The sequence below is a fragment of the Pavona decussata genome, unplaced genomic scaffold, assembly GCF_977016875.1.
Source record: "Pavona decussata unplaced genomic scaffold, jaPavDecu1.1 SCAFFOLD_184, whole genome shotgun sequence".
Classification (NCBI taxonomy): Eukaryota; Metazoa; Cnidaria; class Anthozoa; order Scleractinia; family Agariciidae; genus Pavona; species Pavona decussata.
This window is the reverse complement of record NW_028145593.1, coordinates 830001-848914: the sequence shown is the minus strand read 5'-3', so window position 1 is coordinate 848914 and position 18914 is coordinate 830001. Positions and strand designations below refer to the sequence as shown.

The 18914-nt window shown below is 37.4% G+C and overlaps 1 protein-coding gene and 1 pseudogene across 2 annotated transcripts; both read left to right on the top strand.

Annotated features, from left to right (window-relative positions):
* Positions 1-6444: 6444 nt before the first annotated feature.
* On the top strand, positions 6445-15538 carry LOC146462811 (uncharacterized). 2 transcript variants are annotated; one of them, XM_085085118.1, is made up of 4 exons: positions 6445-6566; positions 10019-10182; positions 12876-12923; positions 14703-15538. In XM_085085118.1, the coding sequence occupies exons 2-4, from the start codon at positions 10108-10110 to the stop codon at positions 15321-15323; spliced, it is 744 nt and encodes a 247-aa protein (XP_084941244.1). In that variant the 5' UTR covers positions 6445-6566; positions 10019-10107; the 3' UTR covers positions 15324-15538. The 2 variants fall into 2 exon arrangements, with proteins under 2 accessions (XP_084941244.1, XP_084941243.1); XM_085085117.1 differs by lacking the exon at positions 6445-6566 and adding an exon at positions 9067-9199.
* Positions 15539-18570: 3032 nt separating this feature from the next.
* Positions 18571-18914, top strand: part of LOC146462810 (uncharacterized) — a 1021-nt pseudogene continuing 677 nt past the window's right edge.

Here is an 18914-nt window from a genome sequence, read left to right as displayed (position 1 = left end):
ATTAGGTCACGTGACCTTTTACGGATGCAACATTCAAGAAAACTTTTGAGCAAAAATGGCACCACTTTTTATTGCCTCCTGGGGGCTGCCTGTAGTTTTAAAACTTTACCACTGTTAGGCACTTCATTTCGGTGCCCGGGCCTTTTTAAATATTCCCTCAATTTTGAAAATAAACGGCTAATTTTACTTTGGAGGGACTGGGCACTAGTAAAAAATGCCGTTTATTTTCAAAATTGAAGAAATATTCAAAAATACCGAGCACAGAAATGAAGTGCCTAACAGTGGCAAAGTTTTCAAACTACCGGCAGCCTTCAGGAGGCGATAAAAAGTGGTGCCATTTTTCCTCAAATGTTTTCATAAATGTTTCGGCCGAAACAGGTCACGTGACCTTATTTGCATAAGTTGTGTAGCTCAATATGTTGAAATTTGTAAGCATATTATGTTGCCAAAGTCTTACGACGTTATGGCTAAATGTTCAGAAGATTGACCACCCCCTTCCTTTTTTGAGTAAGTAACTAGAGACCCATGCCTTAATTTTCTTGAGCAGCGTGCGGATTTATTTTGTTTGCAGCGTGTGGATTTTATTTTTATTTGTAGCGTGCGGACTTTTTTATTTGCAGCGTGCCGATTTAGAAAATATTAGACTTAGAAAATATCAGTCCGTGTTTGTAAGGCAGAAGGTTCCTAGCAATCGGTTGTCGAGTCGTACGACTCGTACGAGTGGACACAAGCAATCTCGAGTCGACAAAATAAACTGTCGAGTGGAAAAATGCATCTCATTAGAGACTTAGAAAATATCAGTCCGTGTTTTTAAGGCAGAAGGACCGAACCAATCGGTTGTCGAGTCGTGCAAAGTAAATCGTCGAGTGGAAAAATGCATTCCATTAGGCCCAAACTTAGGAAATATCCGGCATGATTTGTAAGGCAGAAGGGCCCTGGCAGTCGGTTGTCGAGTCGTACGAGTGGACACAAACATTGTCGAGTGGAAAATGCATATCCTTTGAGAGTGTTTGAAAATATCCCGCATTTTGTGTAAGGCAAAATGGCCCAGCAATCTGTTGTCGCTCAGTCGTTCGAGTCGTACGAGTTGACATAATAATGCAGTTGTCTTGGTAATTGTAGAGGGGGGGGGGGGGGGGAATTGAGGATGTCTCATTTGAAATACTTAGATTAAATAGTCAGCATGACTGTTGTTCTATTAATTATAAGGCCCGTTTAAACGCTTTCAACATTTGCTTCAACATGCGCTTAACACAGTTGTTGAACCAAATGTCCGGTGCGTTTGAACAGGTCATTCAACAGTGATTGTTGAAAGCGTAAAAAAATGTCGAAGGCTTGTTGAAAGAGTGTTGAATCAAATTTAAACTGGTTTAAACTTTCATTCAACATCGATTCAACATTTTCTTTCTTCTTGAAAATGTTGAATGGCTTTTAAACCGTTTGAACACTCCGTTCATCCTACATTTGCCCAACATACGTGCAACTTTTGTTGAACGAATGTTGGGCAAATGTTGAAAGGGTAATGATTTAGTTGTTGAGTCGTACGAGGCAGTTGACAATATCGTCGGTTTTTTGACAAAAAGTGTTGTGGAGTGTTGAAATGCATCTCTATAGCGAATGTTTTTGAAAATTTTCCGAGATGAGCTGGAACCCATCATGACTCGTTAGTAATAATATGGCTCCTTAATTAATTGCAATCCATTGGCGAGTTGAATCATCGTCGAGTTGAAGAGTGGATTGTCTTATGTGTGTTGCTGTAAGCAGTTTGTGGTCTCACGCTTATAGAACGAAGAATATACATTGTGTGTAGCGCGTTTGTGGCCTCACGCTCAAAGAACGAAGAATATGCATTGCGTGTCGTGTGCTTGTGGCCTCACGTTTACAGAACGAAGAATATACATTGTGTGTGTAGTGCGTTTGTGGTATCACGCTTATAGAACAAAGAATATACATTGTGTGTAGCGCGTGTGGTCTCAAGTTTATAGAACGAAGAATACATATAGTGAGTGTAGCGCGTTTGTAGTCTCACGCTTATAGATCGAAAAATCTACATTGTGTGTGTAGCGCGTTTGTTGCCTCACGCTTGTAGCTGACGAAGAATACACACTGTGTGTAGCGCGTGTGTGGTATCACGCTTATAGAGCGAAGAATATACATTGTGTGTCAGTAGCGTGTTCTTGGTGTCACGCATTTAGAACGAAGAATGTAGTTGTGTGTAGCAGATTTGTGGGGTTACGCATCTAAACCAAACTCTTCAACTCGACGATGATTCAACTCGCCAATGGATTGCAATTAAATAAGGAGCCATATTATTACTAACGAGTGATGATGGATTCCAGCTCATCCTGGAACATTTTCAAATTAAACGATTCGCTATAGAGATGCATTTTAATACTCCCCGACACTATTTGTCAAAAATCCGACGATATTGTCAATTGCCTCGTACGACTCAACAACTAATTCCTTACCCTTTAACTAAAGGCCCGTTTAAACGGTTTCAACATTTGCACAAGTTCTGCGTTCCCTCTGGTTTTATTAATTTTGTGTGTGTGTTGGTGTCTTTTCAGAAATTCACAGTTGGTCAAAATTTGCCTCCAATTGCAAAACCATCATTACCCTCGGTTTGAATAATTCGGCTGTTACGACGGTTAATAACGCAGGTGTAGTAGGTCGTCAGATCCAACGTTAAATACTTTGAAACTTGTATCAATTCAGTGGTGTATGTCTCTTCACAAAACCATGAGCTTCACAAAATAATAGAAAAAAATTCAGTTAAATAGACATCCGTCAAGTGCGAGGACATTTGATGATTTTGATGCAAACGTTGAAACAAGGGGAGAAGTCACACTCTCAGCTTAGAGCCGTCCTGTTCACCACGGACGTTTGTTAGTTTTCTTTTAACACTAAATTTAAAGGTTTTTGTGTTTCAGGTTTGGGACCTTACCACTAGTATTTGCAAACGTCGGGTGTAGAAAGCATTATCGCTCCCTTCAAACTCTCATCTCGTAAAACAAGACGATAAAAATTATTGTCGCAGGACAGAAATAAAAACATGACAAATAAAACGCTGCTGAAGGACAGAAAACAAATAACACTTTAATTTAATTGCACTAAATGTCTTGCAAGAAGACCCAAAAACTATGGAAACCTAGGGGTATCCACTCATTTGGGCCCTCTTGATAAGAGATTAGCGTGCAAAAGCGTTTAGCCAGTTAGTTTTAACAGCTACAGCGTTATCACATATAGGAGACGAAGGAGAAGCCTCTTTCCTTCCTTTAATTTTTTAAACAAAAATGGTTTGAGTCTGTAGGTTGTATTTTCTCCTGAAAGTGGTCAAGCGAAAGACGTATAGGTTGTTTTGATGATTTTCATAACAAAGTTTCAATCGTAATGTGAAAAGCGATACTTCCTAGAGAAAACATATTTTACTATTGCTTTACAAAAGTTTTAGAAAAATAGTTATGGTTGCTGTAAATATCAGATTAGATCTCGGAAGGGATAGTCTTTACATTCTGTTAGCTGCCTTTTTTTAGTTATTAAGCTCAAATTGCAGAGAGACCTTAATTTGTTGCTTAAAACCCCATGCACAGCAGTCTAAGACAATAAATAGTTAAGCAAGAGTTCTGGGAATCCGGAAAGCCTTTCTTCATATCTCGATGGTTGCACAACTGTGGCGTATATTAATCTGGAGGTTTTCTTCATTTAAATATTAATGCTGGTTTTATTCACGCGTATGTTTAGTTCACTTTAAGTACTTAAGCTTATATGCTGGCAAAATCTGGATTGATTCGCAGAGCCAAAACTTTTCAAAAGAGTATGGTAGGCGACAGAGTTCAGCGAAAAATGGTCTTTAAGTGTATCAACTAGCACGTACGCCTTCAAAACAATTTCAATATTGTAAGTTTACAAGGTTTCGAACCGTGGTCACTGTTCAAGCGCCGCTTTCACATATCTATTTTCAGTTCGTTATATTTTTATTTAGTAAAAATAATTTAACCAAGAAACCGTCAGAATTACTAAATTTCGACTGTTTACAAAAACTTTTATTTAAGAAGCTGGTTATCCCGCGGACGTAAGCTTGAGTTTTATAAACAGCATAAGCGTAATACGTGCGTATTTATTTGTGAGAATTTTGTTTTACCCCCAATTATCAAAACAACCAAAAACTTGCAGTCAATAGCACAACAATCAATCATTATGCAAGCAGAGTTATGAACTAACCTTTATTTCATTTTAAATTCCGGTACGTCCGCCAAAATAGTCAACACACTGAAGAATCTCTGATAAACGTATTCGAGTCTCGTTCACTTGCCTTTACAGAGACAATTAATTTCAATGATATTCACAGGTTCTCCGGGTATAAGATCTCAAACGAGCCGATGATTTCAACTTCTTTGTGTCACAACTGAAGACAAATTCGCTCAAGTGATTTAAGATTTAAGTTGAACTATTTAAGACAGAGTACGTGCTAAAAGACTAAAATATATTGATGGAATCAAACGAGCGAGAACCGAAGCTTAAAGCAAACTTACATCAGCGTGAACCCATGGGGTAATGGATGGCGCGTATCAGCCAATCAAAGGGCGTGTTTTACTGATGCTATGTTGTCATAGCAAATGGTAACTACGCATCCAGTTATGGATCCACGCGGGAGACACGCGTAGGAGTTGCTTAAGGCGTGACGCTAGCTTCTTGACTGAATAGCAAAACTCCTAGTTGTATAAAAAAACTAGATGGCTGCATAGTTTTCCATTTAAGACAAAATATGCTCCAATAAGCCATTTTATAGTTGTGTGTTAAGTGATCTGGCCTTGGATGCTAAGCTAGGCTGATTTTCAGTTCGTGATATTTTTCTTTAGTAAAAACTTATTTAACCAAGCTACCGTCAGAATTACTAAATTTTGACTGGTTACAAAAACGTTTATTTAAAAAGTTGGTTATCCCGCGGACGTAAGCTTGAGTTTTATAAACAGCATAAGCGTAATACGTGCGTATTTATTTGTAAGAATTTATTTTACCCCAAATTATCGAAACAACCAAAAACTTGCAGTCAATAGCACAACAATAAATCATTCTGCAAGCAGGGTTATGAACTAACCTTTATTTCATTTTAAATTCCGGTACGTCCGCCAAAATAGTCAACACACTGAAGAATCTCTGATAAACGTATTCGAGGCTGGCTCACTTGCCTTCACTGAGACGATTAATTTCAATGATATTCACAGGTTCTCCGGGTATAAGATCTCAAACGAGCTGATGATTTCAACTTCTTTGTGTCACAGCTGAAGACAAATTCGCTCAAGTGATTTAACATCCAAGTTGAACTATTTAAGACAGAGTTCGTGCTAAAAGACTAAATTATATTGATGGAATCAAACGAGCGAGAAGCAAAGCTTAAAGCAAACTTGCATCAGCGTGAACCCATGGGGTAATGGATGGCGCGTATCAGCCAATCAGAGGGCGTGTTTTACTGACGCTATGTTGTCATAGCAAATAGTAAATACGAATCCAGTTATGGATCCACGCGGGAGACACGCGTAGGATTGCTCGAGGTGTGACTCTAGCTTCTTGACTGAATAGCAAAACTCCTGGCTGTATAAAAAGCTAAGATGGCTGCATAGTTTTCCATTTAATAAAAAAAAAAAAATGCTCCATAAGCCATTTTACAGTTGTGTGTTAAGTGACCTGGCCTTGGATTCTATACTAGGATGGAGGTGACCTTGTTTTGACAGAAAGCTCAGCTTTTGTAAATGCAAACAAGTTAGCATAAAAACAACATGATTTACACATGAAAAGCAGTGAGTTTTGTATCAAAACAATGTTTCTCTCAGCGTCGCTTACAATCCAAAGTCAGGTCACTTAGCACACAACTGTAAAATGGACTGTAAAAAAAAAATAATAAAAAAAGGCAATAGTTATTTACAAGATCTATCTAGAGTCGTAAGAAGTTTCCTTTGACAAACATAGTAGGGTGTTTGCTAAGACGTACGCGTGTTGCCAGGGCATACCTCCTTCAACTTTTGTTTTGGTATATTTTTATCACCACACAGACGAACACAGACAATACAAAATATTGACAATAAAATACTGTTTTATATATAAACAACGAAGAAAATATTCACATCATTACCGCCGCCTTTCTTTTTTTTTCTGATCTTTTCGAACATATAGCTAGCTCAGCAAATATGGAAAACACCTTTAAGTCACTGTCATGTTTTAGTTGCGTGCCAAAATCTCGCAAGCTTTGCTCCGAAATACGTGATCAATTAAAGATAATCAGTGAAATTATTCAGTTGTATTTTAAATCGAAAGTTGTGTACGCCTTTACATCTTGTCCTTAGTTTAATGCGGAATCTATTATTCGTGATAATTATTGTGAGAATTACGACCTTTCCATTTAATACAAATATTTCAAATACATTTGAAATGTCTTACAAGAAGACTCAAAAATTATGGAAACCTAGGGGTATACACTCATTTGGGCCTCTTCATAAAAGACTAGCGTGCAAAAGCGTTTAGCCAGTTAGTTTTAACAGCCACAGCGTTATCACATATAGGAGACGAAGGTGAGGCCTCTTTGTCTTTCCTTTAATCTTTAAAACAAAAAAGCGTTGAGTCTGTAGGTTGTACTTTCTCCTGAAAGTGGTCAAGCGAAAGACGTATAGGTTGTTTTGGTGATTTTCATAACAAAGTTTCAATCGTAAAGTGAAAAGCGATACTTCCTAGAGAAAATATGTTTCACTATTGTTTCACCAAAGTTTTAATAAAATAGTTATGGTTGCTGTAAATATTAGATTAGATCTCGGGTGGGATAGTCTTTACATTCTGTTAGCTGCTTTTTTTTAGTTATTAAGCTCAAATTGCAGAGAGACCTTAATTTGTTGCTTAAACCCGCGTGCACAGCAATATAAGACAATAAATAGTTAAGCAAGAGTTCTGGAAATCCGAAAAGCCTTTCTTCATAACTCGATGGTTACACAACTGTGGCGTATATTAATCTGGAGGTTTTCTTCATTTAAATACTGGTTTATTCACGCGTCTAGTTCACTTTAAGTACTTAAGTTTATATGCTGGCAAAATCTGGCACAAAACCGGATTGATTCAGCTCAGAGTCAAAATGTTTTTTAAAAGAGTATGGTAGGCGACAGAGTTCAGCGAAAAATGGTCTTTAAGTGTATCAACTAGCACGTACGCCTTCCAAAAAAATTTCAATATTGTAAGTTTAGAAGGTTTTGAACCGTGGTCACTGTTCAAGCGCCGCTTTCACATATCTATTTTCAATTCGTTATATTTTTATTTAGTAAAAATTAATTTAACCAAGCTACCGTCAGAATTACTAAATATTGACTGGTTACGAAAACGTTTATTAAAAAAGTTGCTTATCTCGCGAACGTAAGCTTCAGTTTTATAAACAACATAAGCGTAATACGTGCGTATTTATTTGTGAGAATTTTGTTTTACCCCCAATTATCAAAACAACCAAAAACTTGCAGTCAATAGCACAACAATAAATCAGTCTGCAATTAGAGTTATGAACTAACCTTTATTTCATTTTAACTTCCGCCAAAATAGTCAACACACTGAAGAATCACTGATAAACGTATTCGAGTCTGGTTCACTTGCCTTCACTGAGACGATTAATTTCAATGATATTCACAGGTTTTCCGGGCATAAGATCTCAAACGAGCCGATGATTTCAACTTCTTTGTGTCACAACTGAAGACAAATTCGCTCAATTGATTTAACATCCAAGTCGAACTACTTGAGACAGAGTACGTGCTAAAAGACTAAAATATATTGATGGAATCAAACGAGCGAGAAGCAAAGCTTAAAGCAAACTTGCATCAGCGTGAGCCCATGGGGTAATGGATGGCGCGTATCAGCCAATCAGAGGGCGTGTTTTACTGACGCTATGTTGTCATAGCAAATGGTAAATACGAATCCAGTTATGGATCCACGCGGGAGACACAAGTAGCATTTGCTCGAGGTGTGACTCTAGCTTCTTGACTGAATAGCAAAACTCATAGTTGTATAAAAAACTAGATGGCTGCATAGTTTTCCATTTAATACAAAATGAGCTCCAATAAGCCATTTTACAGTTGTGTGTTAAGTGACCTGGCCTTGGATTCTATACTAGGATGGAGGTGACCTTGTTTTGACAGAAAGCTCAGCTTTTCATATGTAAATGCGAACTAGTTAGCATAAGAACAACGTGATCTACGTATGAAAAGCAGTGAGGTTTGTATCAAAACAATGTTTCCCCTCGCCTCTCTTAAAATCCAAGGCCAGGTCACTTAGCACACAACTGTAAAATGGCTATAAAGAAAAAAAGAAAAAAAGGTAATTGTTACTTACAAGATTCTTTCTCAAGTCGTAAGAAGTTTCCTTTGACAAACATAGTAGAGCATTTGCCAAGGCGTACGTGCGTTGCCAAGGCTTACCTGCTTCAAACATTGTTTTGGTATATATTATAACCACAACGACGAGCACAGAGAATACAAAATATTGACAATAACAAACTGTTTTATACTGGTTTATATATAAACGACGAAGAAATTATTCACAACATTACTTGTTTTTTTTCTGATCTTTTCGAACATATGGCTAGCTCAGCAAATGTGAAAAACACGTTTAAGTTCCTGTTATGTTTTGGTTGCTTGCCAAAATCTCGCGTGCTTTGCTTCTAAATACGTGATCAATTAAAGATAATCAGTAAAATTATTCAGCTGTATTTTCAATCGAAAGTTGTACAAGCCTTTACATTTTGTCCTTCGTCTAATGCGGAATCTATTATTTGTGATACTTATTGTGCGAGTTAAGACCTTTCCATTTAATACAAAAATGCATGCGGAAGTTAAAAAAGGCAAAATATTAGTTGTTATTCAAAGCAATACTTTAGTTTGACAAAAAGACATCCTAACAATAGATACTTACCTGAGAAGAGGCTACTTCCTTGGAAACTTAATGATTTTCCAGGTGACTGGTATCCGTGAACGACTGAATTGTCAATAGTTATCGATGGCCAATCACTGATCAATAGGATAATAAATAGCCAATAGGAGATCAACATGTAACCTTAATTCAAGCTAATAGCAGAGTTGCATGTCGCCGTTACTCATCCCCGTATCTTTAAGTCTTTCTGCTCGTTCACTTTGAGGACATTGTCTTCTAGGTGACTTGAGGATCAGCTTGATTTTAGGTAGGTCGTAAAGTTCATTATATAGTTGAACTGAGCTGAAGCAAATTGGCCGTACCTTATCTCACAGATCAAGGTGATCCAAGGTGGTATCACTGTTCAACTGTACGATATCCAGGCTACGTACAAAATGATTAATTTCAGCCATAACGTCGCACTAAAGGAACAATGTTGCGTGCAAAAGTATTGATATTCCAGGATATCAAACAGGATGAAACGATAAGCTAAATAAATTAGATTTTAAAGTTAATGTCGAATGATGGAAGTAAAACTGAACCCGGCACTGATTCGGCAACTGATTTATTTTGTCGTTTGAGCGAAAAATTTTCGTTCCCGTTGGTAGGATACGCATTTTGATATTTTATTTTCACCAATTGTAAAATAAAATATGTAAAAGCCAAACATGCACTAAGTTAGATCTACAGTAAAAATATGCAGGTAATAATCGTCCAAGGCTCTCTTAAATAATACTCTAAAATTAATGTTTCTCAAAACTTAAATGCAATGGATTAAATATCGAGGCACCTAAAAAATAAAAACTACGGCGCACAAATTCCAGTTTGACCTTGGGCAGTTTTGCTTCTTTCCTATTGTTTCCGGTGTTTAAAGCGTTATGATTTAATCGTTGAAAATGATTCTTAAATGAAGAATATGCAGTTCTATTAAGGCAGTCAAATACAAGAGAGTACGCTTTGTTTTGTAAAAGTAGATACTCCTCGAGTATCAAATGTAGGATGTGAGAATATATATCTAAAAGCTTAGTAGAATTTTACACTTATACTTAAACAACGTGCTCGCATGTCGACAATTTATTTACGCCAGGATCAGTTCCTTGATTGCCTCCAACTCGAGTACACAGACGACAAGAGATTAATTCATCCAACTGAATTTTTCAAGACATTGAAGAAGCCATGAAGCGGACATCCTCACCATTCGTTTTCATCACTTCAGTGACAGTTCTGGCTCTGATTGCCTCTCTTACCCCTGTAAGTATTGTTCTTCATTTTCTTCTTATTTAATTTTTTTTTGTGTGTGTGAGTGTGTGTGTGTGTGGTTTTTGGACTTATGCATATTTTTCTGCCCCTGAAGTGATGATAATTTAAAAAGTCAAGACACTTATTCAATTTCTTCTGTTTTGTGAGCCTTCATTGACACTCTAATAAGTATAAATATGCCAAAACATCCCTGGCTAGGCTTTGCAAATAAAAGGATCGTTCATTAGCCTATCAGCAGAGAGCCACATTATGGAATTATGTCATTGACCAAAAGTCGAAAAAACCTTCTGTTAACAGGAATATTTTTTAAAAAACGAAGAAAGGCATTGACCTACAAGATAAAACTGTTTTCTTTGTTTCTAAGGGACGGACCATTAGAAAAGTGATGGGGGGGGTGGGGAAAATACAAAAAAAAAATTCGTGCAAGCCAAAATGCCTGAAAAAAAAATTCTTGCAAGCCGAGACGGAAGAAAAAAAAATTCTTGCAGAAGGAGATTAAGGAATTATTATAGAAAATACCTTTTAGGGTTTTAATGACAAAAAAATTTCTTCCAGAATGCCCCAAAATGGCCTTTTTAATGTTTTGAAAATCTAAATTTTTTTGTGGAAGTTTGTTTTGTATGAACAACAAACCAACCTCACATTTTGTGGCGTGGCTGGAATTTTCCCTTACTACAACTCAGTATTTTGTTTTGTGTTTGTAACTGGTAGTAAACCCAATAATCACGAGCAATAGGTCAATTAGTTTTGAAGAAAAACGATTTTGTCAGTAAAACGCTTCCAGCATATCTGCTTATCCATAAAGCGCTTTATAGTTTTATTCGTTGGGCCACAGAGTGCTTTATGGTTACAAAATTTAAAAAACTGAGTCATTTTCAAGAAGTCCTCTTTTAAAAACGCTTGTAGGAGCATCTAGATTGAAGGACAAGTGTTCACTTTATTCACCACAAAATGCTCTGTGGCTCATTGTCAATACCACAAAGTGCTCTGTAGGCAAATTAAAACCGCACAAAGTGCTTTGTGATCTGGTGATCGAAAGTACTTTGTATCTTGTGAATGACTTGCTGTTTACTGAAGGATTAAGGCGGTCAATAATCGACATAGTTTTAAAATAATTTATGTTTAAAGCTTTTACTGCAAAAATCAGGATGTAGGACAAATTTGCTTTCAATATAGTACGGTGAACCCTTTCTATTAAAAAGACGCACATCGTCGGGACCGACTCCAACTGTCTGGCTTAGAGAGGTTTCGGGCTTATAAAAAGTAGAGGTATTAAGGTGACACCAGTAATACTGAGATAACAAGCTAAACCGATGCATAATGACTACACGCGGCTGTATTACGTCCGTCTGAAGTCGTTGAAACTACGAACTGAGACAGAATCAATATTGGAAAATGGATTGTTTTTTTGTACGTCAGGTTTGAAACCCTCAAGGCCCTTAATATTCTCAACGTATTTAGTTATCTACAAAAAAGAAGTTTGTTTCCATAATTCTTAATTTAATTGCTTTCATTTTCAGCACATACATTCCTGTTTGAGGCGTTTTTCACTAAACCCCCAACGTAAAGTTATCCGTTGACGGTTGTTTAATATTTAAAGTGTCCGTTGTCCGACTTAGAGAGTTGTCCGTCTTATGGGGAGTTTAATTACAGTAGAAAGACAAAAAAAACGTAGGTGTCCCCAATAAGTTTTATTCCCGGTGTACAACCAGAACGACAGACACATTAATAAAGTTATTATTATTATTATTACTAGGATCGATTTGACAACTGAAATGTAGGAAAGAAGATTGTGGACACAGATGTGTACACACATGTTGAACTGTAACTATTTCTTGCAGAAGTTTAATCCCCTGCAACGGTTTTGAATTATTTATTTTGCTGGCACTATGATAAAACAAGTATTTGAAAAACACATACAAGTAGATCTGATGTAGTGCTTTAAAAACATTGCCCTTAAATGCAGACACTTCTACTGTTTTTCAGTGCTAATGTGATCAGTATTCAATGTCAGGGTCTTATGTGCCATTGGACATTAGTAAACAGTTCCTTGTATCAGATAAAGTATGCTTCACCATAAGTACAAAACAATTTACAGTTTTCTTTCTAAATTATTACTATTTCACTCTTTGGAGCTGTGGCAAGTCTTGAGTAGTGTTTTGTAATTTATTTTTTGTGTGTTCAAAAACAAAAAGTCAATAAATAAAATGTTCGACCATTTAAGTACATCAAAGTCAGTCCATTCTTATTAAAATGTGTTAAAAAGTAAACAATCAATAAACAGACAGTACATGAAATTTGATTTAAATTATTTTAAAATGATGACCAGTCTTTTATTTAAGTATGAGGCTGATTTTACTACCAGCACTAGATACTAGGTTTCGTTGTTTTTGTTTAGTTTTGACCATTATGCTGTAATTTTTAGATATTGTCTCAGGGGTTAAAGGTAATCATTCCAAGCCCACAAAGTACAACTTTTTTTTAAAAATCCTTTATTTAATTTTTTTTTTTTCTGGAAAACAACAAGAAAAAAAATTCGTGCAGAGGGTATCAACTGAAAAAAAAATTCCTGCACAAGCACTGAGCATAAAAAAAAATTCCTGCAGACTGAAAATCCCCCATCCCCCCCATCACTTTTCTAATGGTCCGTCCCTAATAGCAGTCTATTCTTTCTTTGTTCTCAGGTCGCCTATTCTCAGTCATCGTGCCTATCAAACTTTTGTAGAGCACAGGTGAGTCACGTGTGTTTCTACAGGATAATTTGTTAAGTCTTCTATACCTATACAAACAGAAAACAAACTGATTTACAGACGAGCGACAACATTCGTAAAAGATGAGTGAATCACTACTATTTAGCGTTCTTCAGTACACTAATCTTTTCTTAACGCTATTCGTTTAGAGGAAGTAATAGGTTTTTACAGCTCAGGCCTGAACGCCGCATTCTAGATGAGCCCAAGCTTCGTTGAGAGTATGTCTGGAACTACTGAGGGGTATCAGATAGATCGTTTGTTGTTGAAAAACGTCGCTGACAGTACCAGTGTTCAATTTTATACTAGTGTAAAAGGTCAAGGCATAAAAACTGTAAATTGAAAAGTCCCTTTGTTTTCTGCTCGTGGAAGATCTGACCAGTGCGATGAAGGGTTTAGTGAAGAGTCACAATAAACATCTGAGCAAACATTTTGATTCATGGCATATTTCGTTCGCGGATGAGAATTTTAATTAATTTCAGTGCTTAATATAGTGGCACTCACAGCTTGCTATTCGTACTATTAAGTTGAATTTAATGCAAACTCGACAGCTGTCGTACTTCTATACAGCACTTGTATTATTATTATTACTTTTATGTTGCTTTTGATATTTAATGTTACGAAATTCCCATCAAATTTCGTTCTCGTTGTTGTTCGGTCTTGCATAAAATTCGGGCATGGAATCGAATTGCCGAATTCATGTCAGATGAGTAACAAGTGACCAGTAAAACTTCAAAGCAATAGTTCGCGGTGTTATTCTCTTTTATTTATTTTATTTTTCGTGTTAAGCTATATGGGTAATTGTTTGGCTCTTTCTCCAAACTTTCGAAGGGAAAATAATAAGTAAGTTAAGGGTTAAGGTTATTAATTCATGACGAGAAAAACAGAGGAAATCACTACCTTGAAGTTGGTTTGGAAACGTGATCTCATAAATCATCACAATGGTTAACAAAACCTTGGCTTTGAATGTCTCCAAGACTAAAAAACAGAGGCACCCAGCAAAGACATTTAAACAAAATACTTGAAATGTTGCCTCCTGTGTTTCATGATAGTTTTTCGACCTTTTACTAAAGGCATATCTGCCCCAGCTGATAGGATTGATCTGTTTGGATGCCAGTTGAAACGAAAATTCAAGTTTCAGAAAGTGGTACGTAAAGGAATCACATTCACAGAATTTACCAGCTGTTGCTGGCTTTATGAACCTGATAGCTGATCTTTTAAATTTGCGCATTTTTAAAGACATATTTGTTCCTTCGAAAAGAAAAGGATTTAGTTTTTCAGAGCTGACTTTTGGTAAAAGAACACTTTAGATTTGCAGCTAAATCTGAATTTCTGAGTGCTTGCTAAGGCTTTCAGCGTTGGGTGAAACAAAGCTGGGCACAGCCTAGTTATGAAAATCAGATCAAACACTCTTGCTCGTGTTTGGCATACTAAACGAAAGATGTCATATGTAATTAAAATCCGATTCCTGTCTCGCCGTGACTAAAACGTTTAAACTCTTGATGGAACTGAACTGCAACCCAAAGAAACCAATCAGCAGCATATTTATAACAAAGGTAATACATCTCTCCTACATAAACCAGTCTCACTTACAGGAAACAAGCAACATCTTCAACAAGTTGTCGAAAATCCACAAAAACCGTAGTTTGAGCATATTAATACATGCTAGACAGAATTTACTTCTCTATAAGAACATTAGTTTAGAGCCTTATTACTCGTTTGGTATATCTATTATACATTTTTATGTTGATGTTGTTGTTGCAGGGAAAAGTGATTTACCATCACACCATGACTCCCGCTTGGCTGAAAGAGCATGCGTCCTACCTCCACAGTTCCGCTACAGTAACTGGGGGTGAACTTAAAATCAACGCTTTTCAACCGCCCTTCCCCGCTATTATCAAAGTTCCCTTGATTCCTGCTGGTGTCTTCCAGGACACCTGTCCGCTGACTGTTGAGATCACGGTCGCACACAATGTCGACATTGGCAACAATGTCGACAGTGACATCACATATGGTGTGTCAGACGGTACCAAGTTTGTCGGGTTTCAAACTATTGATCGGTTGAATTATGGAAACCACGCTCCCTGCATTGGAATAGAAGGGGCATCTGGGGAAGCTCTGTCATCCAGAGGACGTGATGCCCTGACTCCCAAACCCAGCGACGGCTCTGTCTATCCTGGTCAGTTTGTCATCACTCTCAAGCTGGATGAACGCTTTGGCTCATGCTACACCGCGCATGACGCAGGATTCGTGAGGACCGCTGGCTACGGCAACCAACTGATGCTTAACAATGGACTCAACTTGGAAGTCTACAGTGAAGATGATAGGGCTGAGGAAGTTCGAATCAAGTTTATCAAGGTGGTCGTCATACAAGATGAAGCTTAGGGCGACAAATCAAGAAGTATCCCTCGTTAAAATTCATTGCTAGTCTTGCTAAGCACTTTAAGGGGATTCATATTCAGAAAAATAAGAATGTAACATTTAACCATTGCATTTTTGTTTTCTTTCTTTTTTGATTAATAATGGAACCGCAGATCGGCGAATAAAGCATTGTATGTCGTTTATGTCTGGAGAACTAATAAATGATGGGAACATGGGAACTATGTATGTGCTTTTTGCATTCTTGCCGATTGTGCTTTTCGTTACCTAGTTTACAGGCCAAAAAAAAAAAGATCCACTTGACGAAAAGGAAACTTCGAAGCCTCTAAGACCAAACCTTTCAGCTCTTTAGAGAAACATGAGATAATATAAACCTTGAAAATAAATCGAAACAAAGTAAGGTCGAAAATTTAGGAAGTATATATGTAATTTTTTTGCACCGAATTATATAATATTCTCGAAACAGGCAAGTTAAAGTAATGACAAAATTGTTTCCTCTCTATTTTGTATGTTTTGTATGTTTTATACGTCCAAAAATCGATCTTTCAAACTTCGTCATTTCCCGCTCGAAACAGCGCTATGTTGACTCCAAAAGTGTCGCTGGTGCGAGCGTCCACAAGGTCACGTGGTAAGCGTATGCTACATCAATTTACTTGATAACAAAATAAAAATGGCTGCGGAGTAAGGCCACTTCGCAGAGCATGCATTCGATTTTTTCGAGCTTGAGCGCCTAATAAATTAAAGAACTGATTCCTTACAATAATATAGAGAAAAATACCCAAGCTTCTCAAGACTCTTATTTTTAAGACAAAAGTGTCAAAGTAATTGGAGTTAGAGTGGTTCAAGGTCGATTAGTCTGCAACTCGAAGTTTCGGTCTTTTTCGGCATTAAAGTGTATATGAAAGAATTTTTTTTTGCTTGAGCGAATCTTCTGTTGTTCTCGTATGAAAATCGAAAAAAAAATTCCCTATTAATTTTTCTTCCCCTCATATGAGGCGGACAAACACGTGTAATTTCACTTCCGGTTGGATACAAAACCGCGCAAGACGGGAGACTAGGGATAGTGGGCCTGTGACGTCAATACAAGAACAGTGCTTTCGCATCTGGTGCTCGATTTAGGGAGTAGGGTATTGGACATCTGACATTAGTATAATTACTCAGGTGATTATAGAGATTCTGTTGATCTGATTGGTCGAAAATTGAGTCGCATCCTGCTATAATCACGTCGCGCGAGGTAATTATAGCTGAGCACTGATTTTCAAAATGGCCGCTTAGCAATTTGTTGATATTTCTGAGGAAAAAGTAAACACGATGAAAGAAAATGCAATTCCGAAAGGCACGTAATATGCAGCTAAGTCCGGGGTGTCACTTTTCGAAGGCAAGAAATGAAAGTTTTGCTAATTGTAACAAAATAAACCTTGTAGTCTGCAGTGGAAATGTTGTCGATGTCGATACCAGTAAGCTTATAACAAAAACAAAAAATTATATTTGCACAAAATTTTCTTTATTTAACAGAATGGTTTCAAAAACAAAACGAATTTAAGAGAGAATTTGAAAGAATGGAAGTAAACGAGATGAAAAAAGGTCTCTAAGTTTTACGTTTAGTGAGGAGAAAAAATGGCAGTTTTTGTAAGAAAAATAGTTTGTTGTCGGTTCGAGCGGCTCGCAACCACCATCTGAACTCACCGTCAAACTACAAAAAAATTTGATCTGGGACAACTGTGGACTTGTTTAGTGAAGCCAATAAAGGACTTAATTCCTACCTGAAGCAGCTTATCTTCGAGGGAAATTTATAAAAGTCCGTTAACCGGTGAAACCATCAACAGGAAATTGTGCGAGAAAGTGCTGACACGTGTCATCGTCGAGTTTTACACCAAACAGCCTGATTCATCTCCATTTTTTTTGGTAAACGGATCGGAGAAACCCAACATTCATTCACTGAAGAAGTCAAATGAATGCCTTTTTCTCATTGAAACGACAGAGAAGTTAAGAATACTGACATACTGCTTGAGGCATGAGCAGTTTATCGATTGACCATATGACTTCGATTAAGCATGTGATCGGCAGACTGCGCGTCGCTGTTCATTGACGCGTACGTGACAATTTGAAACAAACAATCAAAATGGACAATTTTCGGACGGTTCTTGTTTTTCTCTGATAATTACCTGAGTAATTATACAAATTAACAATTATTCGCCTTAGGCTCAGTAAATATTGGTGAATATGTTGGTAAATATTGGCGACTAATTGTTAATTAGGGACCTTTAGCACCGAGAGTTTTCATAGCGTCGGCGACGTCGGTAGACGAAGGAGACTGGGGTGAGGACGACGACGGCGTTGTTCGCGCCAAAATATTAACCTTTAGCACCCTTCATTTTCCGACGGCAACTTATCGAGTTCTTAGAAAAAATGAACAAATAAGGCCATGTCCACACGTATCCGGAAATTTTTTTTTCCGCAAATATTTTTCTGCGGTTGCGAAAATTTTCGCGTCCACACGCAACGTATTCGAATCGTTTTCAGCCGTCCACACGTATCCGATTGTATCCGGAAATTTTCTTATTTGCTCTAGTGCCCAGTTCTAATATTCCCTCTCCATTCTTCTTCGATCATTGTGCCATTGATAAAATTGTCCCACCATGCGCTTGTCCTTCCTAGTCGCGTCCAGAATCGCCTTTGGTGATGGTTCGCTCTTTTTTTCAATTTATGATGCCCACTGGTCATTGATAACAATCTCAAAACATCCTGTCGATCTCTAATGTATTGGTTGTGTAAATCTATCACAGCTGCATTTATCTGAACGCATGATATCAAACTAAAAATCAGAGCAACTAACAAAGAAGCTACAGCCTTGCTGTACGCCATGTTTGTTTATAATGCTTGCCTTGAAGACTGGATCCGAGAGAATGACGAAAGCGTATTCGAAAATTTCCGGATACGACCTTCCACACGTATACGTATCCGTATCGGATAAAAAAAATTCCACTCTGGAGAGCGTTTTCAAAAATTTCCGGATACGGCCGGAAAATACGCTGGATACGTGTGGACGCAAGCCGTATTCGTAAAAAAAATTTGCGTTTTCACAAATTTCCGGATACGTGTGGACGACGCCTAAGACTTGTCGAGCGATACTTTTGCTTAGCTATGCAGACAACAACATTTCAGACGAAGAATTGTTCTATTATACGACTGTTATCGCTCAAAAAATCCAGATTTCGGCTATCAATCGTACGATGTTTTCGATCTGGAAAACATGAATTCAGCTGACTGCAAAGCCGGATTTCGAGTTGAAAAGGCAGACCTTCCTCGCCTTGAGTTGCAGATGCCTTACATATTCCCGCAGTGTTCCATTACAAACAGAGAACCACTTGTGATGGTTTGGAGGGACTGTGTGTTCTGCTGAGATGAACAAGTTATCACTGCAGATTCAGCAATATGATTCAATGTTTTCCAAGACCAGTTTCTGTTTTGAGTTTGATTACAAATGAAGTCATGGATTTTATTTATGACAGCACTGTCATCTCGTAACAGAGTGGAATAGAGATGTACTTAGCTCAGTTGCTCTTCAACAGTATACTGCTCAAGGAAAGGATCCCC

Bases quoted from the DNA above. Each gene is read 5' to 3' on its own strand.
- LOC146462811 (XM_085085118.1), top strand. From the start codon at position 10,108: ATGAAGCGGACATCCTCACCATTCGTTTTCATCACTTCAGTGACAGTT. The intron at 10,183-12,875 runs GTAAGTATTGTT...CTTTGTTCTCAG, and splicing joins TGATTGCCTCTCTTACCCCT to GTCGCCTATTCTCAGTCATC. The intron at 12,924-14,702 runs GTGAGTCACGTG...TTGTTGTTGCAG, and splicing joins CAAACTTTTGTAGAGCACAG to GGAAAAGTGATTTACCATCA.